At 40.2% G+C, this 26,721-nt stretch overlaps 1 protein-coding gene across 4 annotated transcripts in view; it reads left to right on the top strand.

Annotated features, from left to right (window-relative positions):
* The first annotated feature begins 2,880 nt into the window (after positions 1-2,880).
* glsa (glutaminase a) overlaps positions 2,881-26,721 on the top strand; it is a 36,864-nt gene continuing 13,023 nt past the window's right edge. Inside the window, exons 1-3 of one of the 4 annotated variants that reach the window (XM_034167334.1) lie at positions 2,881-3,372; positions 20,721-20,811; positions 24,481-24,599. In XM_034167334.1, coding sequence (XP_034023225.1) covers positions 3,140-3,372; positions 20,721-20,811; positions 24,481-24,599 — 443 coding nt within the window. In that variant the 5' untranslated portion in view covers positions 2,881-3,139. Of the gene's footprint in view, positions 3,373-10,453; positions 10,573-10,783; positions 10,804-20,714; positions 20,812-24,480; positions 24,600-26,721 lie in introns of those variants that run through there. The other 3 variants (XM_034167325.1, XM_034167341.1, XM_034167347.1) reach the window with 3 other exon arrangements.

Raw genomic sequence — 26,721 nt, 5'->3', positions numbered from 1 at the left:
ATAAAGTCCAAACCATTCAGTGGCAGCTTTACCCTCAGAGAGCCTCATCCACAACCACCACAAAAGACAGGCAGTACATGGTATTAAGAAGAGGGGTATGTAATCTTTTGATCAGGTTAATTTGAGTAGTTTGTGTTGTCATTATGATTTGAAAAGAGTAAACACTGTTGTTTGCCGGTAAATGGCTTCACCCAACCATGAACCATGAGCGAAAAAAAAGTTTTTGTGTTATTGTTCATATTCTCTGAAAAATGGCCACAAAAAAAAACTAAACTTCTGCCAGGGTATGTAAACTTTTGGCCCCACCTGTATACATATAGATTCCAATTAAATAATTATTAAGAAGACTGCACATACGGCTGAGGGTATTTTATATGATATCGGGGTTTATATTCTATAATATCAAAGCTTATGGTCAGATTAGTAGCATTACTTAATTTGCATTGTACATGGAATATTTTTGATATAATTTCATTTTACCTCCAGAGAACCTTTTTATTTGGGGATTAAACATTAATTTAAATTAATAATTTTGTATTATTTTTGTATATTTTTTTCATCGTGAATTTCCTCAGGAAATTTATTGATTGTAATATGTTTGTGTTAAACTGTTCAGTTTCGCTAACTGACTAATCTGACTAATGTCATACTGAGTCTTCAAATCTGCGATTAAAAACTTCCGTAGGAATTTTCTCAGGGAATTTATTGATAGTAATGTTTGTGTTAAAACTGTCCACAGTTTTGCTCTTAAGTATGACTTTTATTAATTGTATGTAGATGTCTAAAAGATTGTTGTAGTTTTTGTTTCAAGTGGTGATTTATGTTTAAGTTGAATTTATTTTTGCTCCTAAAATGTGTATTATTGGTTGTATGTAGATAAATAGATGAATTATTATTATTTTTTTTTTTTAAGGTTTCATTATTAATTCTAGAAGAGTTATTCTTATATCTGAACATTTTTTTGGAGTAGCGTTTGTGGTTTACCGCTTAAGAAATGTTTTGTAACGTTAAATTTTTCATTTTATGTGCTTTTTGAGCACTGATGTTTAATTCTGTAAAGATGAATTCCTTTATCAATTAAGTGATTTCAAAAGTTTGTCCATTACTTATTTTATATGTTCCACAATATAATTCCACATTGCAAGTCACTATTGAAATAAAACCTATTGAATTTTAAAACATTTATAAAGTTTGTTTTACTTATTTTTTTTTAGTTCTCAATAGGAACAATCACACAAATTGTAGGTAATTGAGCAAGAACATTGCACGAACATCATATGAACAAAGAATGAGGACAGGTAATGTTCGCATGCGAACACTCTACAAATGTTCATTTAATGTTCTGCTGCAACTGTTCATTTGGTGTTTGTGAACACTTGTGAACGTTTGTATAATGTTCATTGAATGTTCGCATGCAAACATTACCTGTCCTCATTCTTTGTTCATATGATGTTCATGCCACGTTTGCAAACGTTCTCATGCAAACGTTCAAGGAACATTCAAAGAACATTTGGTTTCTGGGTGGGTTAGTGCCATTTATCTGGATTTCCAGAAGGCATTTGACACCACCCCACAGAAATGATTACTGAAGATGTTGTATGGGTATGGTATCCATGATGAAATGTTCATCTGGACCTCAGACTCCCTCAAAAGTAGGCGACAGAGAGTTTTAGTACATGGCATGCCTTCAGGCTGGTGCCCAGTTTACAGTGGAATCCCACAAGGCAGCGTACTGGGTCCTGTCTTATTTGCCATTTTTAGAAATGACCTGCCTGATGTTGTTTGTCCCATGATCCATACAGTATGTTTGCTGATGACACTAAAGTCGTTAATAGAATCAAATATGAAAAGGATGCAGAAAAGCTCCCCTTTGATATAGCAGAAATGCAAAAATGGAAGACCTGGCAGCTTAAATTCAGTGCTGTGAAATCCAAGGTCATGCACATATGACTAAGTACAAGTATAGAATGTGTGATGAATCAGGCAGTGTTAGGGAATGAGAAGGACTTTGGAGTGAACATAGACAATGCCTCGACTTTTAGTGATCACATCCAGCAACGCAAATGGGATATTCAATGATCCACAGGTCATACCCCTATTTAGAAGATGAAGTAGTGCAAAAGCTATATACATCTCTTGTATGACCACTTCTTGAGTATGGAAATGTCATATAAAAAGAATGCTGAGACATTCAAGAAAATCTAGAGAAGGGTGACAAAACTGGTTCTAGATCTGAAAAACCTGTATGTACCACGGTTACATCTGAAGATCCTCCCCAGCATGTGAAGGGTGACATGACTGAAGAATACAAATATCTTGTGCAAGATGCCAGGTCCACTAAAATGAGATTAGGACATGTGGAAACCCCTGGAAGTTAAAGAAGCAGTATTCAAGACTTAGTCGCCACAACAACCTCTTCAGCCTCTGCAGAGTTGACCTACAGAATGGTCTGCCAGAAAGTATTGTCTTATCCAAGATCATCAACTGTTTCAAGTCTCACCTCAATGTATGTGGTGCACAATGGACTTCCAGACTATAGCCAGCACCCACAACATCTAGTGACCTGAACTATTAATCATTCACGGCTAAAATGCTCAGGCCGTTGACAGCCGTATTTTACTGACTGATAGAGATTAGTAGTCCAACTCCTGTCCTGTGTTACATCCTGCTGCTAAAGCGCATTAAGAATATGTGCTGTATGCAGGAGAACCACACGGGGGCACTGCAGCACCGCAAAGGCACTCTAGCAAATTAAAGCACTCGGTAGACATATAGAGACACCAGAGAGCGAGTAGAACTTTTCTTTATCTCTGTTATATTTTCCGACTACTACAGCTTATTTGCAGGTAATATGATGGAGATGAAAAGGAGATGAATAAAGGTCAAAGCCAAGCAATTCAGATGAATGACAGCCCTGTCAGCCAATCGAATGCAAGTATGAGCTATCATCATCATCATCATCATCATCATCATCATCATCATCCAATCAAAGCGCTGCGTGACGTAGGTCGCAGTCAGGAAAATTTCTGGTGTTGAGTCACCGGGATAACCGTTACTCGACCGAGGAATCCGACTGTCGCGTCAGGAATTTGGCTTGTTTTAGAGAAATCACAAGGGTTCTCATTTCTGCTGGACTGAAATGTTACATTTACGGACTACGGCAGGCTTCAAGGATTTGTTTCAGCTGAAGCGTCCTTTGGCAGGTGTTGTCGGCGCACCTGCAGTTGCCTCCTTTTTCAGCAGCGTGTGTTTGGACGCCAGGGGGCGCAGAGCACCGCGGCTCCTCGTCAAAAAGCCCGCTGTAAAAGCTTTTTGCACCCCGGGTAACAACCAGCATGGACAAGACCAGGCCAAGGATTCGACGGCAGATAAGTGAGTAACAACGTTGGTCTACCGGGGTGTCACAGTAAAGTCGGTGACCCGTTATATTGTGGGACCTCTCAGATTACTTCCGTGTTTTGTTATGTTTTGTTTTTTTTGCCCAGCCTGTTCACGAATCCTCGGTGATTCATTTTTGAAAACCTATACCGAATTGTTTTTTTTTTTGTATCATTAATTCGTGTCATTATATTAACTTGAAAGACTACCATGTAAGTAATTTTGTTTGAGTTGATTTAAAAAATATTGGCAAGGCATTGTGTAGGACACCTAAAGGGTCTCCAGGTTTTGAACGTACAAAAATCACGTTTGAAATTTAAAACGGGCAGAAACACATTTTCATTGGCTTTTCCCCCCTCAGTTTAAGCTTTTGTGGGTTGTGTAGTTCTTCACCTGAAGACTAACTAGATGTTTGTGCGGTCAGTAGCGTAAAACGAGGGTTTGCGTTTCGATCAGGGTCACAGAATGTGACGCAACACCGGTCTGCTGTCGGTATCCGGTGCACCAAACTCCAGTGACAAAACTGAGCATTCTGTCCCCAGTAGTAAACCAATGTGAAGCACTTCACGAGCGTGATAAAGTCATATATAGACATTTTGCTTTGGACGAATTTAAGGGTAGAGCCTCCGCTTACGATTACTACTATGTTTTATTTCTGATTTTATGCGCATCAACAAAAAATGGAGTATATTTATCTAGGGGGCGTTTAAAAGGGAATTCCGCCAAGCGCGAATCGCGTGAAGAGGGTTGCCATTCGATGCGCTAACTAGCTAGCTCAGACGCTGGGTTGACGGATTATTGACTGGGATTTCTTTATGTTATCGGGAGGTTGGTCCAATGCAGGGGTGGTGGCCAAGTGGTTACTGCCCTCAGTTTCAGTGCGGAAGGAGGATTTTCTTTCACCAAAACATCAAATCTAGGCTTGCATCTCAGATACACCTTCTGGTAAATTGTATCTGAACTTTAAGTTTTTTTTTTTTTTAAGAAAATCCTCTATACCACTTCATCATAAAGCTGTATAACTGGGGATACAAAATGCAAAACATGCACTATGCATAGTTTCTCCAGTCACAGCCAGAGAAGCTTATAACTTCTTCTGGGTTGTCTGGGTGTCTTGTGGCTTTACTCACGCTTCTCCTTCTTGCACAGTGACTCAGTTTTTGAGAACTATCTACTCCATACAGATTTACCGTAGCGTGCCATATAAGCATTGCGATGAAGTCAAGTACAGGTGCAGCAGCCATATTGGTGGGCAAAAAGTCATTCCGACACTGACTCTGCGTAATACTTGAAGAGGTCACTGTTCAAAGCGTGCACTCGGTGATCCATCACACACTGATGGATCAGCTCAGTGCTGTGCGTAAAACCCATCACATCCAGATGGAAGTCAATCCGTTTCCAAGATTTTCACTTCGTAAGCATGTAGTCCTGAGGATCTGACGTGGTTTGGCTTAGAAGTGTCCACTACAGGTGAAAGATGGGATCACATGAGCTCACCCTGTGTTTGAAATCATCACATTAAAAACAAACCCACTCCCCTTCTGTATTTTTTTTGTTGTTTTTTTCTTTTGGTTTCCTTTGTGCAGTTTCACATTTAGGCAGTAAGCTGTGACTGACGTTATTATGAAGGCTGCAAACTAACAACGATCTAATTTTCAGTTCATTCTTTTGAAATCAAGCAGTTTAATATTCCTAAAGACGAGTGTTTATGCAGAATGTGAGCATGCAAAAGATCAATTTTATATACAACGGACATACACAACGCAAGAAGTGAAAAGTTGGACTCACTGGTGTCAAAATAACTGTAAGCCACAGCAGAAATAAAGCCAGTGAGAAGTAGCGCAGAGGCGACTGTTCGATTCTAGCTGGTCTGGTGGCTGTCAGGTGAGCTGCAGCCTGACGCACGGATGCGCACACCGGCTGGACTGTGCAGGAGTGTCTTTTTTTTTTTTTTTTTTTTTGGACCGCGTTTAAAAAGTCTCAACTTCAAGGCATGTCCCACTGCTGCACTGTACTCATCCCACAAAGACAATAGAAAACGTCGTCTGCTGCAACAGGGTGATAACAGCATTCTCTCACATGATCACTGATAAAATAATTGTACACCTCCAAAGACCTGAAAGCCTTCTTGGCCTCACCGTCACAAGGCCCACGTGTGTTGATGAGATAGTTATAAATACAACCATAATCAGTCTTGGGCCATTTGTCAAGGTCATCCAGCTGATTCAAGCTATATGGTTCTGGCAATGCCATGCTGTCATCTTTTCCAAGCTTTAAGTTATCAGAATATTGCTCTCAATCTTTGGGATCAAGAGCTGGCAAGTAGTCTGAAGTCATCTTCCCATGTGTTTTCTCACCACACCTGTTTGGAGTCTGGTGTTTTCTGCCTACCAGTCTGTGCGCATATGTGGGAATGTTGGACGTAAACAAAAGCAGTGTTCTCTCGTATTCTGTTTGCATTTCTTCATAATTGTTGTAAATAAAGTCCAAGATATATTCAGTAACTTGGAAATGTTCTTGTATCCTTCCCCTGACTTGTCTGAAGAAAACTGGCAATAAAACTGATTATTTACAGGTCTTATACCAAAGTGTTACATTACTTATGCAACCCATCATCTTGGCTTTTATATTTCAAATTCATTTATATCAAGTTGTAGAGATTTGCTTTCAGTTAAGGAAGGTAATTTTTGAAATTTTTATTTTTTGTATTTTTATTTATTTGTATTTGAAGTGGCATAAACAAAATGTGTGAAATAGCAAGTGTTCCAATACTTTTTGAGGGCACTGTATTTTAATTATAGGATCATTCCAACTAAATTTTGTTGGGATATTTTTGATTTAATAATGGCCTCTATTTTCTCATCAAAGTAGTCCAAGACATCTTGGAAAATGAAGTTATCTTTTTGTGATTGTTTGTAATATGATAAACTCTATGTCCAGTGAGTCTTATTATTTTGAATGCACTGGGAACATATCACATTAATTTAGTGTTGAAATTTCCATCTCTGAGAAGCTGCAAATCAAAATAGGCATGCTAAGTGGGATGTGATGCTAAAGCCTCTTTCACACCAGGGCCATTGTAGAGTTGTGGATTGCGGTGTACCAACTACGCAGAGTTTAAGCAGCTCTATGCTGAGGTTTTTTTTTTTGTTTTTTTTAATCCCCAAAGCAGCAGTAGGCTGAGGGTTTTGTGAGGCAGACACAAAAAATTAAACATATTTAAAATGAAACATGTTTAATATTTTTCAGCGTAAAGCACCGGATGCAGAAAGTATGCAGATTTTAAGCAAGTGTATGCAACACTCCGTTACTGTATGTAAATCTACACAGCACAGCGCTACTGTAGCCAAGCCTCCACAATTCTACACAACCCTATGCCAGGGTGAAAAATCTTTTTAGATTTTTTATCAGTACATACCTGGATTGATAGAGTTTATCCATCCCGCTGGACTTTGCTGGCAGTGAAGCTTCAAAACCATGGAAGAAGAGGCAGGCCAAGCTTGCATGTTCAGAAGACATGTCCACATCCACTCCTCATGGACAGATCACCAACGAGAGGACATGTCTACATCCACCGTTCACTCATGGACGGATCGCGAGCGCCATTGTGCTGTAGTTTTTGTTCACCTGCAAGTTCTCTCAAGGTTGTGGCAAGTTAAATAAAGTCCATTGACTCCTGTTCTTGGACCAATCACCAGCGAGAGGAGATGTCCAGGTTAACTCCTCATGAATGGATGGCCAGCGACAGGAATGCGCGCTAATTGCCAGCGGCGCCACTGTGGCACTTTCACCTTCTTAAGTTCTCTTGCGATGGTGGCATGTCAATAAAGTCCATTAACTCCTGGAAATAATGTATTCTGGGTTTTTCCAATATATCAAATCCATCTGCGTGTCCAGGCAGTCTGTAAACAGCTCATGGAGCCAAACTTCTCTCCTCTGCACACAAGGTTTTTTTTTGTTTGTTTGTTTTGTTTTGTTTTTTGTTTTTTTTCTCTCTGCGCGAAACTACGTAGCTGTGACAAGTCAGCAGCTTGTGTCCCGCTGTATGTCTGGAAACATGGATGCTGTTTGCTTTTGTGTACCGTTTTGAGAATGGAGTGCATTTCCACAATACCAGAAAGTAGGCAGGAGTGGACTGTGAGATGCAGAGAAACAGCATAGAGGGCTACATACATGGCAGTAAGCAAGACTAGGAATGCAACCATAGGCCTTCACACACCAGCCTACATGGGGGCTACGCCAAATCTGCGCCATTTTTCACTATACTCCATACGCATCACAACGCAACTGTATGCAAGTGAAAGGTGCAAGTGCAAATTACACTTTTTTTTTGGGGGGGGGGAGGTATTTTGTGTCAGGTTAGTGCTTTGTGGTTCTGGTAACAGTCAGGGTATCAAACCCGAGCTTTTAGATAGTTGGACAACAACCTGCTCTAACACTTTCGCTATACTGGTTTCACCCACTCGGTAGGATCACGTACGAGAAAACTGCTTAGGTTCTTGAGCGTCGTCATCTATCACAGTTTTTTAAATTAAGCACGTGGTAGTTCAAACATGTTCTCACTTTATCATTTTTATGGCCCAGAAATACAAACTTGTGGGGGGGGCTTTAGCTTCTTCTTTAAATGAGCTGCAGTGATACATGCCTGGAGCTTCCCTCCACAGTCTCCACTGTAATAAAATGGCTTGTCCCATTTGTTTCACGGCCAATTAGCTTTAGATGTTCACTGTGTTTCAGCGCCTGCTTGGCTGGTTGCTGACATCTTATTTCAGCTGGCTGCAACAATGAGCTTCAGTGGGTTTGAGGATTCATTAAGAGGAGATACAGAGCATTAACTGATGCTTGTCTGCAGAGTGAATGATGGTGAATACACTCATTAAAGTGGGGAGGGCCATCTAGCTAAAAGAACATATGATAACCGGTTTAAGATGGAATCACGATGACCCCCCCCCCAGTTTTAGGTGAACTCCTCTCATAACCTGACTAGTTGTGCGTGCAGTTGCCTGAAGACACTAAGCTAAAGACCCACTTAATAAATCTCTGCATCCTGTCTATGCTTTTAGTTTATTCTGTTAGCTTTGATCTTTTAAGGTAGTGACACACTGGGGAGACTCAAATCAACTGTTTTTTTTGGATGTGCATCCAACTCTTCTTAAAGTTCTTTCTCATAATTGCGTTTTTACTTGAGAATGAAATTCCAGGGTATTCTGTTGGTGTTCCAAAGTAAACAAGCAAATACTGTGATGGGGCTCATAAATTGTGAACATTTTTCTGTTGGTGTGTCACTGGCCAAGTTTCATCATGAGATAGTTGACCGTGCACTTCACCATTTATCAATATGGACAGAAACATCCAGAGATGTGATCATGTTTGGTAAAAACAGCGGGTGGATTTCATAGTCGACATTGGCTCTCCCTGTGGGTTGTTGCTAGATATGAAGAAAGTACAGGGTTAAAGTGGGTCATACTTTACAGAAGGTCACATGTTTGGAATTTTAAAGGCGTGCCAAATCAATATAAGAAGAGTCCCTAAAATTCTGCCAATGGTTATATAAAGTGGAGATGTTGGTTTATCCACTCCTGCAAATTTTGTTAAAGAAGGTTGATGGCCTAGGTCACCAGGTGGCGCTAAACTTCCTCAAAATTGGGCAAGTCGAGTACTTTGGCGCGCCCTGGTGGCCAGTACCATCAAGACCCCAATGTTTTTTTCAGTTGCATTTGATAGAGTAGGGCCTATATTTGTTGATAACATTGAAATCTGGTTGGGGACTTGATGGCGCTGAGGGTTATGGGCCTTCAAATACAGCCAATTTGGCAAAATGGCCAGATTTTGAGTGCCCCCCTATATTCAGCGCCATGGATCCCCCAACCAAATATGTATATAAAATGAAAGAGTTTACCTCCCTATGTCATTTGATAGTTACGTAAACTAGCTTGGGGACTTGATGGCGCTGAATGTTACACCACTTGAAACATGGGAATTTAATGAAATATCAGTTTTTGCGTATTTTTGCCATGAACTTTGATGACCCCCGGCAAGGTCACCATTTGGTTTTTGGTCGAGAAATTTTGCAAAAGTTCGTTTCTTGGTAGGTTCCATCTCTGAACCAAGTTTCATTGAAATCCGAGTCTGCTTGAGTCACACACTAATGTAAACCTGTCTGAACTTTAAAAATATTGGCTCTTAATTGTTATTATTATTAACAGTGCTTTACCCTTGCTGCCAATTAAAATTCTATTGGAAACTCTGTATCATCTTTCAAATGGTTTGAGTAAACTTAAGATCTTAACAACTTGATCTTAACTCAAGTAGAGGAGGAGGAGTAATTCATTACATTTAGATGCACATTAAGATGCCAAAACAAGTCAAATGTCAATTTGTTTTCACAGACATTTTCACCAGTAAATCAGTTTATTTTTCTGCTGATTATTTTATTTAATTTTGGGTCTCAAGAATTTCATACGAGACATTTAAAATCTTTAGATTTGGGAACATTTGCAACAGTCTATTTCCGCTTTGCAGCGAGGTTAGCAAACAGATTAATGAATATTAGATGTTGTTATTTGCAGCCCTACCAACAGCTGATACCAAGAGACTACGTAACTGACAGCACAACTATCACCATAATAATGGCAGCTCTTTGGAGTAAAACTTAGTGTTTTACTCCAAAGAGCTGCTGAACACCCACGATTCCTCCAAACCAACACAGAGGCAGATTCTTGTGATGGTCACCCTCGTAGTATTATGTTACATAAATTCTATATACCTTTTATAGATTATAGAGGATGATTAAAGTCTGGAAATGATCAGAATATTTTGGTGTGTCAGTAAGAAAGAATATTAAATGTGTATCTGTGCTGTTTGGCCAACGCACACAATTAGATCTGTGTCAGTTTTATAAGTCATGTTTTGGTGCATGACAAATTTTAATAAACTTTTTGTTTTTAACAGCTGACCACAGTGATTTCATTTTCCATATTTAAGTGTAATTTTTGAAATTGTGCAAGCACATTGCTTTCATTGAATGATCTTCAGTGTTGTGTACATGTTTGTTTTTAATATTAGGCGCATCGCTGTGTGTGAATTGTTAATGCTGGTGCTGCTTCTGACTGTAAATGTGATTGTTACTAATTCATTCTTATTCCCTCTGCACACTCTCTCTCTCCCTGTTGTTGATCGTCTTGCTTTGCATTTGTAAGTATGTCTCTATTTTTTTTTTCTTTTAGTTTTAGTATTTATTTAATCATCCTTGCTGCAGATGTAGAACATTTTCTTGCAGACTGAAAGCAGCTTTTTAGCCCCTTTACCTTGAAATGATCTCAGCATCTCACAGCGGCTGTGCTTGAATCCTGCACCTCACCCCCCATCTGTCTCGCTACCACTTTTCCCATCTGCACACGTTCACAAGTCGAACATTTTAATGAGGTCAGAAGCTGCTGTTATGTAAGGATGCAACATTACATTGATTGACATCACATCATTTTTATTTTTTTTTTGTTAGCAGGATTGCTAAGGATGCAGAAGGTTGCACCTGGCCTGTGATAGAAACTATTACATTTTGGAGCATATTCAGATAAGAATGTGACTATAGAATGTTTTGTAATACAAAATAAGGGAAGGGAAGAGCTAGTATTTTTGCCCAATTACAAAGGTAATTAACATTTGCTTAATAATACTAAAATGTGACTAAATTCAGCATACCTGCTTTCTGGGTTGGCGTGATGCAGTGACTTTGTATCATCTTCATAGAATTGTAATTTGAATGCCATAATGTAGTAGCAGTAGAGTGCATTTCACAAGGTGGTCAATTTTTGAAAATTCTTGGTTTACTTTCTTTAAAATGGTAGTTCTAGCTTCATTTTGTGCTACAACAATAATCTATACATCAGTGGAAACCTATCAGCACACTCTGACTGTATCACAGTTGTTGAGCTTGGTAAATTCCCCCGGGCAGCAAACTAGCTCCAAACTTTCTGTCTGTCATTTTTGAATGTTCCGTGTTACGTGCTGATGCACAAAACAACCAAATAAAGTTAGAAAAGTCTCAGTCTTAATGAAGTTTCACACTACAGTCCTAAAATTTAAAGATGTACAGTATGTCTTGAGTTGCTTTTAGACTGATTTATAGACCAACATTTGGAACATTGACCAAGTACTTCCATATACCACACAAGGTAAGCTTGTCCTGTTTTTGTTATTTGAAAAACTAAATAGTGTAAGGTCATAGCAGGTAGCTTTGATTGATGTATCAAGTAATGGATTCTGCCAAGGCATTTGTCTGTAGCAGGCTCTTCATTTCATCTTAAACCTATGTAACGCTGTACATTTTTACCAAATTTTAAGTAGTGTTTCAGTTTACTTTAGTTCCTCTTTACTTTATAAAGCATATTAGAGTTCATGTAAGGATGTGAGCCAAATGCTCATAGGCTTTATTTTGGTGTATAATTTATGCTTGAAATAAAATATGTATTTATCTTAAGCACCTTAAATAATCTTAAACTTTTGTAACACTGCAGTTTAATACAGGTGTAAAAGTAGTTTTGTAAAATATTGATGTTAATGTTTATTTTTTATGAGTTATTGTGATTCTTTTCAGGGTATCTATTTAAAATGAGTGGAAGGAAATCTAACATAGAAGTGTGGAGACAGATGAAAACTGAAAAAAGAAGGAAGAGAGCAAATTGACATTGGATTAAGAAAAGCGTAAGGAAGGACGTTGACCCAAGGCAAGAGCGAAGAAAGCACAAACCAAAACTGCTACAGTCAAACGTAAAGTAACCACAAGATGAGAAAGTCGGAGCAAAAGCACTGAGAGTCAGAGGACACAGGGAGAAGAAAAAGATCTAACTGAAAGGGTCAGAGAACAGCATAGTAGCAGTTCATCCCACAAAGATCTCAGTCTATGACTGGTTCTTGTTCAAAGTCACATGATGTGTAAGTTCTAGTCTCTTACCAGATGAGGTAATGGATGACACAGTGACACTATTTCCCAAAGGTTCAACTGTTTAGAGGTCACTTTTTTGGTTATCCTAAAGAAATGAAATCAGGATTTCAGTTTAAGTTAAGCAGGAAAGAAGCTTATATACATGTGGACTCTGTTCTGTATGTAGGCATAAACTTCAAGGAAAAAATGTAATTACTTTCCAAATACTTTTTTTGTTACAATTTAGTGAATTTAAAACAGTCACAGATGTACCTTTTTTTGTAGGCGGACTTCCTGTAATGCACAAAAATTTTGTACTAAAATAACTGTGTGCCAATTTTTTGTGCTTTCAAGTACAAACATAATTTTCACACTAAGTGTAGGTCCACTTATCAGTTAATGCTGTAAATTTGAAGCAAATAGCATAAAAACTCTCAAGATGTGGAGATATTTTACAAAAAAGTAGAAATCTGAGAAACAGCTTTAAAATTTCAAATTTACATTGTATTTTAATGTGTAATTTATTGGTTTTAGCCTGAATAAAACAGATTTTAGCTTGAAACATACTGTTTTTAATAGGTATTATTAAGGTGAATCACATATTTTTCAAAAAATAGTAGTTTTGGCCCATGTAACACTATGGACCACCTTGTGAAATGTGACCAGTAGTGCAATAGCCATTGTATTATTATTATTATTATTTTCCTGGTGGTTAATTTGGTTCAGACAGTCATTTAGTTATGTTTATTACTTGTCCATTTTCTCTGTCAGGGATTATAATTTGATGTCATTTTGCTGATGAATAAATCTGGAAGAGGCTGCATCAGTGCAGAGTCTGAAAAATAATCCGCATGCATTACACGCTGGTACATTTCCAACCTGTTTTATTCCTGCTGCCAGCTAAAGCTTTGCCTTCCAGATTCTGACATCTCTCTGTTGGAATGCAGGCCAGTGTCCCATGGTGCTTTGCATGTCATGACATGGCCTCATGCAAACCAGTTTGATTTTGATCTGAATGATAGAAGAGAACAGCAGTCTGCCTTCTGACACATAGTCACTGGGGAGGTGAAGCTCATTTGTTGATCTACATAAGGAAGTGTATGTTTCGTGCAGTAGTAATAGTAAAGGATTAATTAAATTTATTTATTTAATTTATAGCGTCAAATCACAACAAAGCTGCCTCAAGGCGCTTCACACAAGCAAGGTCTAACATTAACAACCTCCTGGGTAAGCACACAGGTGAAAGTGGTAAGGAAAAGCTCCCTCTGATATTGAGGAAGAAACCTGAAGCAGATGAGACTCAGAGGGGTGACCTACTGCTTAAGGCCATTCTAACTGTCACAAGTTTTTTTTGCAAATGTAAAGAAACAGAAAACAGGAACTCAAAACAGCATGACATAATAATAAAGGAATATGTATTTGAGAAGTCCAAGCAGGCAGTTATGGCACAGGCAGGGGTTGTTCAGCAGTCCTCATGCCCTTTGGGGGCCTGTTCCTGCAACAATGTCCATTCCAAATGCACCCTGTTTTCAGTAGCCGTCCCGTTGTCTGTCTCAGACAGAGAGAAAAAGAGCAGAATCAGGCTCCTGGAAAAAGTACACCTAAGGTATAATTCATCAGCATTCAATCAACAGGAAAGCAGAGAAAATACTAAGGCGATCACTAGCCGTTAGCCCTAAGCTTCACTAACAGACCCAGAATTTAGATAGAGGCCGAGACATGTTCCATTACTAATAAAATGAATTTTAATGGATAGGAAGCATAGTTCCATACTATGCCAGTATGCTAGCCATACGAAAGGGAGAATAATTGTGTCTTAAGTCTGGATTTGAATGTCTCTACAGAATCATTCCACAAAACAGGATCATGATAAGAGAGGGTTCTGTGGCACAGATGTGTTTTATTCACCCTAGGGACACAAAGTAGTTCTGCCCCCTGAGAATGCAGAGCCCGGGCCGGTACGTAGGGTTTAATTAGTTCAGCTACGTAGGAAGGTGCTAGTCTGTGAATAATTTTATAGCATTACAGCAGTACATAGGCATTATTATTAAAGGTTGTATCTGATTTCAGTCCAGTTGGTATCAAATATCATTAAATGACTTCCTATTATCTCAAATGTAGCCAGTTTCAACCACTTTATCTGTGGTTTACAGCTGTTTTGAGTTCCTGTGAACAAAATTTCAAACATTAATATAGCAGCCAAAAATTGTTAAAAGATTTAGTGGGATCCTGTGCAAAGAAAGAAGCAACACTTCAACATCTCAGTTCACATAACACATAAAATTGTAAGATACAGATAAAGTATTTAAAAAGACATAAAACAAGTATAAATAACAGCCATGCAATAAAATCAAATAAATGAAGTCGACATCTTAAGTGTCAAAGGCCAAGGAGAAGAGATGGGTTTGACCATTGAAGCCATTTCAGAAATGGCAAATATTGGCTTTAAAACTCTTTTCTGAGGTGACTATAAAACAGTTAACACCTGTCTAAGTGTGGTCAACAAAACAAGAGGTGGGAAACACCTGAACTAATTTATCAGGTGTGGGAAGAAAACATGGGAAAGGCACTGTCTCACAAGCTGGGCCGAAGACCCAGGGTGTACAACTGTGTAAAACCCAACATAAACTGGTACCAGACTTACAGTGGAGAAAATAAGTGTTTGACCCCCTGTCAGTTTGCAGGTTTTCCCACCTACAAAGAATGGAGAGGTCTGTAATTTTTATCGTAGGTATACTTCAACTGTGAGAGACGGAATCTTAAAAAAAAAAAATCCAGAAAATCAAATTGTATGATTTTTAAAAAGAAATTGCATTTTATTGCATGAAATAAGTATTTGACCCACTACCAACCAGCAAGAATTCTGGCTCTCACAGACCTATTAATTTTTCTTTAAGAAGCCCTCTTATTCTGCACTCTTTACCTGTTTGAACTTGTTACCTGTATAAAAGACACCTGTTCACACACTTAATCAATCACACTCCAACCTGTCCACCATAGCCAAGACCAAAGAGCTGTCTAAGGACACCAGGGACAAAACTGTAGACCTGCACAAGGCTGGGATGGACTACAGGACAACAGGCAAGCAGCTTGGTAGAAGACAAAAACTATTGTGATTATTTATTAGAAAGTGGAAGAAACACAAGATGACTGTCAATCTCCCTCGGTCTGGGATTCCATGCAGGATCTCACTTTGTGGGGTAAGGATGATTCTGAGAAAGCTTAGAACTACACAGGAGGACCTGGTCAATGACCTGAAGAGAGCTGGGGCCACAGTCACAAAGATTACATTAGTAACACATGATGCTGTCATGGTTTAATATCCTGCAGGGCAGCAAGGTCCCCCTGCTGAAGCCAGCACATGTCCAGGCCCGTTTGAAGTTCACCAGTGACCATCTGGGTGATCCAGAGGAGGCATGGGAGAAGGTCATCTGGTCAGATGAGATCAGAATAGAGCTTTTTGGAATCAACTCCACTTACCATGTTTAGAGGATGAGAACAACCTCAAGAAAACCATCCTAACTGTGAAGCATGGGGGTGGAAACATCATACTCTGGGGGTGCTCTTCTGCAGAGTTGACAGGACAACTGCACCGTATTGAAGGGAGGATGGATGGGTTCATGTATTGCGAGATTTTGGCAAACAACCTCCTTCCCTCAGTAAGAGCATTGAAGATGGTTCATGGCTGGGCCTCCAGCATGACAGTGACCCCAAACACACAGCCAGGGCAACTAAGGAGGGGCTCCGTAAGAAGCATTTCAAGGTCCTGGAGTGGCCTGGCCAGTCTCCAGACCTGAACTCGGTAGAAAATCTTTGGAGGGAGCTGAGACTCCAAACCTGAAAGATCTGGAGAAGATCTGTATGGAGGAGTGGACCAAAATCCCTGTTGCAGTGTGTGAAAACTTGGTCAAGAACTACACAGACAAATGTTTCTGTACCAATTGTTAAGCTCTGTTTTTCTAGGGGATCAAATACTTATTTCATGCAATAAAATGCAAATTAATTATTTAAAAATCATACAATGTGATTTTCTGGACTTTTTTTTTTTTAGATTCTGTCTCTCACAGTTGAAGTCTACCTATGTTATAAATTACAGACCTCTCCATTCTTTGTAGGTGGGAAAACCTGCAAAACTGACGGGGTCAGATATTTATTTTCCCCACTGTATCCTTTTAACAGAAATTGTAAATATCCTGACTATGGCCTTTTTATCTGCATTCTCAAAAAATTTAATGACTACATTCCAAAAAAGATTAACCTTTTAACTAGATTTATATTTCTTAACCTTTTTAGATGCAACCAATTAAGTTTTGTGATTTCTGTACCAGGCCAGACCCAATCTTCTCAACCTCCCAACCATGTTTTGTGATGCCAGTAGAATTTTCTATGACTAATGAATTTGTGTAGTTCTCCTGGAAAACAACTCACCCTAAGACGATCTGCGTAGGTATTGCAACTTTAATGTGCAAGTCGGTACAAACACCCCAATGATAAGTTGTCTTTATGCTCGTGGCACAACTGAAGTAAACAATGATCAACATGGTGGTTATTACGAGATCTGTCCAAAACGTATCGGACCTTTTCATTTTTTGCAAAAACCATATGGATTTGAATCACGTGTGATTGCATCAGCCAAGCTTGAACCTTCGTGCGCATGCGTGAGTTTTTTCACGCCTGTCGGTTACGTCATTCGCCTGTGAGCAGGCTTTGTGTGAGCAGTGGTCCACCCCTCTCGTCGGATTTTTATTGCGAATAAATGTCTGAACGATTTGGAGCTTTGCTGCATCAAATTTTTCCAGAAACTGTGAGAGACCTCCAGCTGGACACCATTCGGAAAATTTAGATGGCTTTCAGCGACGATTTTATGGGATTACACAGATTAAGGAGTGCTCCAGCCGGTTTAAAGACCGCCCACAGCGTCTGAGAGCGCATCGTGCTCCGAGCGCCGATCGACAGGCTCAAACCCCGCTCAAACATCCAGATCATTTCCAACGTGAAGCTTTGTTGATCCGGGATGTCGTCTAACTTTCACAAAAAAGGCAGAAGGTGTGGACATCAGCACTTTTTCGGCACATTCTACTGTTATAGGAGTTTTTTTTTTTTTCATGGAAAGAGAAGCGGAGGATTGTGCCACCATGCCACTCATGGCGCAGGACAAAACCACGTCCGTGTTGGTCTCACAGGACGGCTTTCAGACGGCTTCCGTTGCTTTTCAGTCGTGTGAATATCCGAGAAATTGTGCGTGAGCTGGACATACCCCAACATGTCCTGTGAGGCTTCATCACGGTGGTGCTTTGTGCCATGCGGCTCTGCCGCGACGCGCGGAGTTCCTCCGCACGTCTGTCTCAATGTGCCAAAAAAGTGCTGATGTCCACATCTTCCGCAATTCCTGTGCTAGTCAGACGATATACCGGATCAAAACAGCGTCCAGTTTAGAAATGAACGGCACATTCCACTGTTACAGGAGTTTTTGTCATGGAAAGAGGAGTGGAGGAACTCCGCGCGTCGCGGCGGAGCCGCATAGCGCAAAGCAACTCCGTGATGAAGCCTCACAGGACATGTTGGGGTATGTCCAGCTCACGCACAATTTCTCGGATACTCGCATGACTGAAAAGCAACCGGAAGCCATCTGAAAGCCACCTGAAAGCCGTCCTGTGAGACCAACACGGAGGTGGTTTTGTCCCGCACCATGAGCGGCATGGTGGCGCAATCCTCCGCTTCTCTTTCATCTAAATTTTCCGAATGGTGTCCACCTGGAGGTCTCTCACAGTTTCTGGAAAAATTTGATGCAGCAAAGCTCCAAATCGTTCAGACATTTATTCGCAATAAAAATCCGACGAGAGGGGTGGACCACTGCTCACTCAAAGCCTGCTCACAGGCGAATGATGCAACCGACAGGCGTGAAAAAAACTCATGCATGCGCACGAAGGTTCAAGCTTGGCTGATGCAATCACACGTGATTCAAATCCATATGGTTTTTGCAAAAAATAAAAAGGTCCGCTACTTTTTTGACAGACCTCGTATAATGGAAAACTACATCACACTATCCAGATTTTATACAGTACTGGAGTAAACTATTCCAAAAACAGGTTAATGTAGCTTGCAGTCAGTTGTAAGACAAGAATGGACAGTACATTATTTATCTGTATAGTGACTGAGCTAGCTACCTATCAAGCTGTCCTAGTGCAGTTTTTTTTAATAATGGCTCATCAAACCAGACAGCTTGAATATTTAGCTGTAGAATGTTATTGGCTCAGATCTCAACATCACTCTGAACTTTTATGTGAGGTTGACATGTGGGGACACTGTGACCCAAAGTTGGGCAGTTGTAGGTTTAGTGTCATGTATGAGGAGGACAAAACAATTTGGTAACCCAGTATGTTCCTGTGGTAATGTTCAGCTCTTTCCAAGTCAGTAAGATTACTAAATAATATTTGAACTTTCTCTGCAGCATTATAAGTGTCCCACTGCTTTCGTGAGAGTGCACTGAATAGATTTGTTTTGCTTATGTGACTATAACACAATCCTGCTAACAAACTATTCGATTTGAGCAAAAACAACCAAAACAGAATGGGGGGGGAAAAAAAAAAATCCAAGCCAGTCACCAAGGTCATAGAAGTCATTCTGTGATCTTTTTTTCTGTGAGACTTTTTTTCCACGAACACTAGATCGGGGTGAGTGGAATCACCATAGTTAGAAATTGCATCAAAAATTCAAGTAATTTGGTACAAATCAGAAAGTGGTTGTCTGCTTGCTGTGCTCTATAGGAAACATGGATGTCTGCCATATTGTTGAGCTCAGTGTGACTGTAGGTTTAGCTTAGCATCCATGGTGGAACTTTTCTTGCATTCAGTCTGAGCTTTGTGGTCATTTCCCAGCATGCTCCCAAAGAGGAAACATTACAGTTGTAATGCATCGGGACCTCTGTGAGCTTTTGCATCATAGGTGCAACAGTTTAGACCCAGTCATCACAATTCAGGTTGTGCTTTTGTTCAGCGGAATTGGCGTGGCAGTGAAGTGTCACGCTGTGGATGAAGATATTTCCATGTCTGTAACTAAAAGTGTTGCCTTTGTCCCGTCACAGTGTCCTAGAGTTATAAAACAGGAAGTGAGCTGAAACCATTAGTCACAACAGTGAACCACAGTCTAAACCAGAATGATGATATTTGGCTCATTAGTAGCAGTTCTCATTGAGGTTTAATGTTTCAAAGCATTTTGAATTGAATTCTGTGTGCTGACCTTCTGTGTGAAGGGTTGCTCATAGCACCACTCCCACCACTATTATTTAACTGATTTTGGTTGGGGATGTATAAGGGTTGAGGAAAGGACAGCTGTCTCTCTTTGTTCCTACTAGTAATTTTGGTTTTCAAAAGAACATTCTGGCATCATGTGTTGGCGTGTCTTTTGGTGCCAGCAAATGTATTATATATTACCATTTTTTACAGTTTTTAAATGTTTTGGCCTATATAGGCTTGTAAAAGCTTGGGCACCCTTGGGCTTTCGCTTTTTTATGATCTACACAAATGAAGGTTGTTTATATTAAAATTTGAAAATCTAATTCTAAAACCTACAGTGAAAATGAATCTCTGCAATGTGATATTTAAATAAAGGCTAAAATAATGGAATGCATCAGTGTGGGTGTCTTCTATTATATAAATTTTGCTGGAAGGAAAACTGCTGGAGAGTTGAGGCTTTTTGAGTTTTATCTTAAAACTACAATAGAATATTCCAACGCTGCTATAACTCCACAACATGTCATTTAAAAAAATACCTTAAACTCTTTGCCAACCATGGTTACTATGGTTATATTGCTCCACTCTATTCATGTTGTTGACCCCTGGGCCAAGAGGCTGACACCAGCAGGTGAAACACTTTTTACTGCTAGTTATCAAAGTTGTTGTTGTTAATTGCTTGATTGACTAATGGTTTCAGTTCCACTCGTTAATTTTCTGATATTTGAGAAAATTAAGCCTTTAATGCAGTGGCCTTATTGATTGTATGAACCTGCAGAGAAAAAAAGAGAGCTCTTGCAAAATTCTGCCAGAATTACAGAAAGATTCTGATATTTGTCCATCATTCTGATGGATAAAAGTAAATTCCTTATCAGCATCAATTTGTGAATGTGGTGAAGTTGTTGTATTGGTATTTATTTTTTTAAAAACTGACAAATAAACCTGATTAAGCATTTAGTTTTGGAGGAGGCTTGATTAAAATGTTTTTGCACAGACTCTCACTGTGCGATAAGGCCAGTGTAATGTGTGTGTGTTTGCCCCATTCCGGTTTAGCACTCACTGCTTCTCCCTGTAGTCGGAATGTTTCCTCTCCTCCCCTTGATGTAGCGCCACCAACAGGACTTGCTGCAAACTGGCTTTTTTCACTTCTTGCTGTGAGTAATTCTGTTTCTGTTCTGCAGAAAAAGGAAGGCTGGCATCCTGCCCAGTCTGGAGGAACTGCTTTTCTACACCATCGCAGAGGGCCAAGAAAAAATCCCTGCTCACAAATTCACCACAGTGAGTACTCGCAATAACCATCGTTGAGTGTGAGGCGTTAAGGCAAGCAGTCCGGTGTTGCAGAACAAACACACCCCCCCCAAAAAAAATTTGTCCGCCCCGCCTGCACGGCGCATGCGTCCTTTCAAACCACAGCAGGACATCTGAGTTTGACTCGCTACACCCAAAGCGATCAAGGGGAATAATGTGATTATTAACCAACAGATGACAAAGTAAACCTTGTAAATCATTTTAAAGTGAGTTTTAAGCAGAAAACGAGGCGATAATCGGTGAGTCCTTACTGATCCTCTGAAATGACATATAGGCGTTGCTGCTGTGGCGCTCTGATCGCTTCCCCTGTCTTTTATTATGAAATAATGCTAAATTTATGTGGAAATGATTGTTGTACAAAAGCTTCAGATATCTGTCGCTGAGATAGATGATGACTGAAGTGCAGTTTTAAGCAGAAACGGGGTGATCGGTGAATCGCTGGTGATGCTCAGAAATTACGCTGCTGAGCACCGAAATGACGCATGTGCAGTGAAGGCAGGGAGGACCGTGCCGTCGGCGACACCGAAACTCCTTAAAAGTTTCCATTCTCTGCAAAATATTCTAATTTGTTTTTCGTTAGTGGGGAGGGCGATGACATCATAATGAAAGAATGTTGTAGTTGAAAGAAAGGAGAAAAAAAAAAATCTATCTCAACCTGGGAAAGTGATAAAGTGGAATGTTTGCAGGGACATCCAGATGACCACCAAAATTTTGTCAACTCATCACTGACTCAAGGGTGATCTGACTGCATATTGTATTAAAATTCAGCTTTTTCTTTTCTGAAATGTCATACACTCAACAAAAATATAAACGCAACACTTTTGGTTTTGCTCCCATTTTGTATGAGATGAACTCAAAGATCTAAAACTTTTTCCACATACACAATATCACCATTTCCCTCAAATATTGTTGACAAACCAGTCTAAATCTGTGATAGTGAGCACTTCTCCTTTGCTGAGATAATCCATCCCACCTCACAGGTGTGCCATATCAAGATGCTGATTAGACACCATGATTAGTGCACAGGTGTGCCTTAGACTGCCCACAATAAAAGGCCACTCTGAAAGGTGCAGTTTTATCACAGCACAATGCCACAGATGTCGCAAGATTTGAGGGAGCGTGCAATTGGCATGCTGACAGCAGGAATGTCAACCAGAGCTGTTGCTCGTGTATTGAATGTTCATTTCTCTACCATAAGCCGTCTCCAAAGGCGTTTCAGAGAATTTGGCAGTACATCCAACCAGCCTCACAACCGCAGACCACGTGTAACCACACCAGCCCAGGACCTCCACATCCAGCATGTTCACCTCCAAGATCATCTGAGACCAGCCACTCGGACAGCTGCTGGAACAATCGGTTTGCATAACCAAAGAATTTCTGCACAAACTGTCAGAAACTGTCTCAGGGAAGCTCATCTGCATGCTGGTCGTCCTCATCGGGGTCTCGACCTGACTCCAGTTCGTCGTCGTAACCGATTGCTGCCGTTTGGCACGTTGGAGAGGTGTTCTCTTCATGGATGATGCGAAGGAGATGTGTTGCACTGCATGAGGCAAATGGTGGTCACACCAGATACTGACTGGTATCCCCTCCCAATAAAACAAAACTGCACCTTTCAGAGTGGCCTTTTATTGTGGGCAGTCTAAGGCACACCTGTGCACTAATCATGGTGTCTAATCAGCATCTTGGTATGGCACACCTGTGAGGTGGGATGGATTATCTCAGCAAAGGAGAAGTGCTCACTATCACAGATTTAGACTGGTTTGTGAACAATATTTGAGAGAAATGGTGATATTGTGTATGTGGGAAAAGTTTTAGATCTTTGAGTTCTTCTCATACAAAATGGGAGCAAAACCAAAAGTGTTGCGTTTATATTTTTGTTGAGTATATATGTAGATGCACAGGTTTGACCACATAACCTGCACCTCCCTATTTTGGTTGGTGGATAACATCTATGATGATTAGTAAGGGTCAGGGACACCTTTTTTTTTTATTGATGATGATGTTTTGAGTTGAGTAGATAACAGAAATTAGTGTCTCCTTTTATCTCTTGGGTGCCAAACAAAATGAGACTAGAAGGATCCTTTGGAAAGGATTGTCCACCCAGGTCAGGTTTGGGAGGATGCTCTGGTGCTGCACGCAGCCACATCCACCACACTACAGAACTGCTTTGGGTCCTGTCGGGCAACCACTCAGGCAGACATCCGGCTAGTGCCCACCTCTCAAAAGTGGCCATGTATCTTTTGCGTTAAGGTGTCCCGTTGACCTTTTCCAGTTGCTTGGGGCATCTCTGCACTGAAGCACTTGTGTGCTGGCTCATGCTTGGAGAAGCACATCACATGGTCAAAATGTCAAGTAACAGTCACTATGCCTCATTTGAGTTTCCCTAGGTAAGTGATCATCTGGCACAAAATCCTTTCAACGGTATCCAAGGATCTCTCGGAAGAGACCTAGTACCAAGGACATCCAGTCATAGGCCACTGGTTAGCATCAAAATCTCACAATCATATAGTGAGATATGAAGCACCACAGCTGTAAAGACCTTTCCTGCTAAGATATCGGCATTGCCAACCATCTCCAATGGAGGTTACTTCCTCAGTAAAAGATGGTACCCATTTACTGCAAAGTGGACTCAGAACATCAAGATGAAGTGTTTTGTCCAAGGACACAGACAGACGGTGTGAAGGAGAACTGAACCTAGATCTACATATAGGTAGCTCAACACCTTATCTACAGATTCTCAATTTCAAATTTTCAATTTATTTTCCTTTATATAGCGCCAAATCACAACAGAGTTGCCTCAAGGCGCTTCACACAGGTAAGATCTAACCTTACCAACCCCCAGAGCAACAGTGGTAAAGAAAAACTCCCTCTGAGGGAGAAACCTCAAGCAGACCAGACTCAAAGGGGTGACCCTCTGCTTGGGCCATGCTACAAACATAAATTACAGAAATAATTCACAGAACAATTCACGGACGAATATACAAGAATTGCTATTTGTGCACAGGACAGAAGGGTCTCCAACACAAATACAACTCCCATCTCTAGATGGAGCTGCACCTTAAACAGAAAAACAGAATCAGGCATCAGAAAGACAAAAAATACTGTATAATTTTCCAGCATTAATCAACAAGAAAAACAGAAGAAATACTAAGGTGATTGCTGGCCGCTAGCCCTAAGCTTCACTAAAAGACCCAGAATTGAGGTGAAGTTGAGGCCGCGGCCCGCTCCAATTACTAATAACATGAATTAAAAGAGTAAAAAGCGGAAAACAAAACTGTACCAGTATGCTAGCCATATGAAAGGAAAATAAGTGCGTCTTAAGTCTGGACTTAAAAGTCTCCACAGAATCTGACTGTTTTATTGACGCAGGGAGATCATTCCACAGAACAGGGGCACGATAAGAGAAAGCTCTGTGACCCGCAGACTTCTTATTCACCGTAGGGACACATTCTCCTGCTCTACATACTGTATCTTCAGGATTACTCAAACGTTTATGGTCCAATTAGTTGGTGAAGAGTGAACTTCAGTGGGCTGATTATCATAAATGGATGAATATGTTCAGGTTCAGCTCTTTAGGAGGTTCAGAATACAGGGTGTGGGTTTATTGTGATACTGAGATGATTCTGTCCTCTTGTACAGGCGCTCAAAACGACAGGGCTTCGCACAGGTGACCCCCGGCTGAAAGAATGCATGGAGATGCTGAAGGTCTCCTTGAAGACCACCTCAGATGGAGCACTGGACCGACATCTTTTCAAAAAGTATCACGTTCCACTTTCATCCAGCTGTATTCCTTTTTTTTTCTCATTCATAAGTGTTTTATGAATACTAGAGCAAAATAAATAATTTTGTTTCATGAAACACCAGAAAATTTTAGAAGCCCCATTTCTGGCTTTGTAGAAAAGTTACTAACATTGTTTGGACTCTTCTTTATAGAATGTGTCTCATTTGAACCCATTTTGTGGAAAAGTCTCTGTTACTAGTGTCTCATCATTTGTTGCTGTGCTGTTTTGGTTTTCCTTGTTTTCATCAGTTAGTCTGTTGAATTGAAGTTGATGGAATTAGTTTACCAGCCAGTAAAGTATTGATTGCATTTCTCTTTTCCACAGCTGTGGTGCCAAACTTCTTTGTTTATTTATTTTTACAAAAGCTGAGCTTTGGCTTTTTCACTCTAGTCCAGTTCCAGTCCCAACATTTTGTTCACTGCATTGGACTGATGAGAACTGAAAGCTGTGCCGGTTGCATGGTTTTGTTTAATTGCCCCTGCGCTGTTTGTCCTGAAATATTGAGTAACAGGTAGCTAGAGGCTGCATCAGCACTTCATTGCTCTGCTGTGATGTAGTTTTTGCTCCACGTACTGTGAGAGCGTTGATAACCAGCAGTCTGGTGCAGAACAACAGAAGGACGGGTGTGGACTTTAAAGCTCCCCCACCTCCCCGAGCAGAGGGAACGGTGTTGACGGGGGACCAGGCGAAAGCTTGACAAACAGTGTGACGAATGGAGGTGTTGCGGCAGCTTGTGCTTGCAGTGATCAATCATGTCCACTTTGCCAGGCTTATTTATAGACTTATAGAGCTCAGCCTGGGAGACAGGAGCACGTAAGCGGGCCGGGAACGTGCGTGTGTGGATTCCACACCGCAGGGATTAGGCACGCATCACAGCAAAATCTGCTTTTACCTCATAGCTTCATTACATGATGGGTTTGCTGTGGGTGACCTGTCATCTCTCACATTTAAACAATTGGGACAGAACACAAATGCCCTTTTAACCTTTAGGGGAAAAAAATCCTGCTGTACTTTGATGCAGCTTTGTTTGTTTATTTTTAAAGGTTAAGCGTGACCCAGAAAGATGGAAACATGCTGCAGCTTTCTATATCTTCATATATGTATTTTATTGAACAGCACAGTTCCAAAAACTGCTGCAGCAGCTGTAGTGATGGAATAATTGATCCCCCCCGCCTTCTTGTCCAAGTAAACCTTTAACCAGGGTTTGTTTGTTGTGTTTTTGTGTCCTGTCACATTTTCACTGCACCTGAAAATCCTGCACCTCTGCAGAAATAGCACAACCATGTCTAGAAATAGCTGGCTTCCCGGCAAACCTGGAAAATTACAGACCTTCTTGAGAAGTGCCTAATTTATGTATTTATTCATTTATTACCTCCACCAAGGAGGTTATGTTTTCACCGGCGTTTGTCTGTTAACAGGATAACTCAAAGTTTTGAATGCATTTGAACCAAATTTGGTGGAATGATGGGAAATATGTCCAGGATGAATCAATTAAAATGTGGTGATGATCCGGATTAAACTCTGGAATATAGCATAATGTATTAGTTTGCCCTTTTGTGAATCCACATCCTTCGATATTGATATGTGGCATGGCGGAGGAATGTGCTCTACCGAGTGCCCTTCTAGTTTTTACAGTATCTGGATGGAGTCAGTTTGCTTTTTGGTCAAATTTTATTGGGCATGTAGAATAAGTAGGTGGTGAAACATCAACATTTTGAGCTTTTATTTGTCCTCGTGTGTGTGTGAGTGAGAGAGAAGGGAAGGTGTTTTATTTATTATAAGCACATGATTACTTCAAGGATCATCTGGAATTTGAAAAGCTAGTTTGTTGTTTTTTTTTTTTTTTTTTTTTTTTTTTTTTTTTTTTTTTTTTTTTTTTTTTTTTTTTTTTTTAGAAAACGTGCATTTCAGACACACTGGGAGTTAGTGGGGTTGATGTTGAATGTCTGGTTAAAGTGTTTTTTATGAATTGTTATCACCCCCACGGCTGTAGAAAAGGGGATGCTGCATTTTGTTTTATTCGTCTATCTGGAACATGCTACAACACAAACTGCAGAGCAGAATTACACAGAATTTGCTGTGTTTCTTTGTATTTGAC

This window comes from Thalassophryne amazonica, chromosome 1 (assembly GCF_902500255.1).
Source record: "Thalassophryne amazonica chromosome 1, fThaAma1.1, whole genome shotgun sequence".
Taxonomy (NCBI): Eukaryota; Metazoa; Chordata; class Actinopteri; order Batrachoidiformes; family Batrachoididae; genus Thalassophryne; species Thalassophryne amazonica.
Note: the sequence above shows the minus strand (reverse complement) of the source record. Positions and strands in the feature narration are given on the sequence as shown.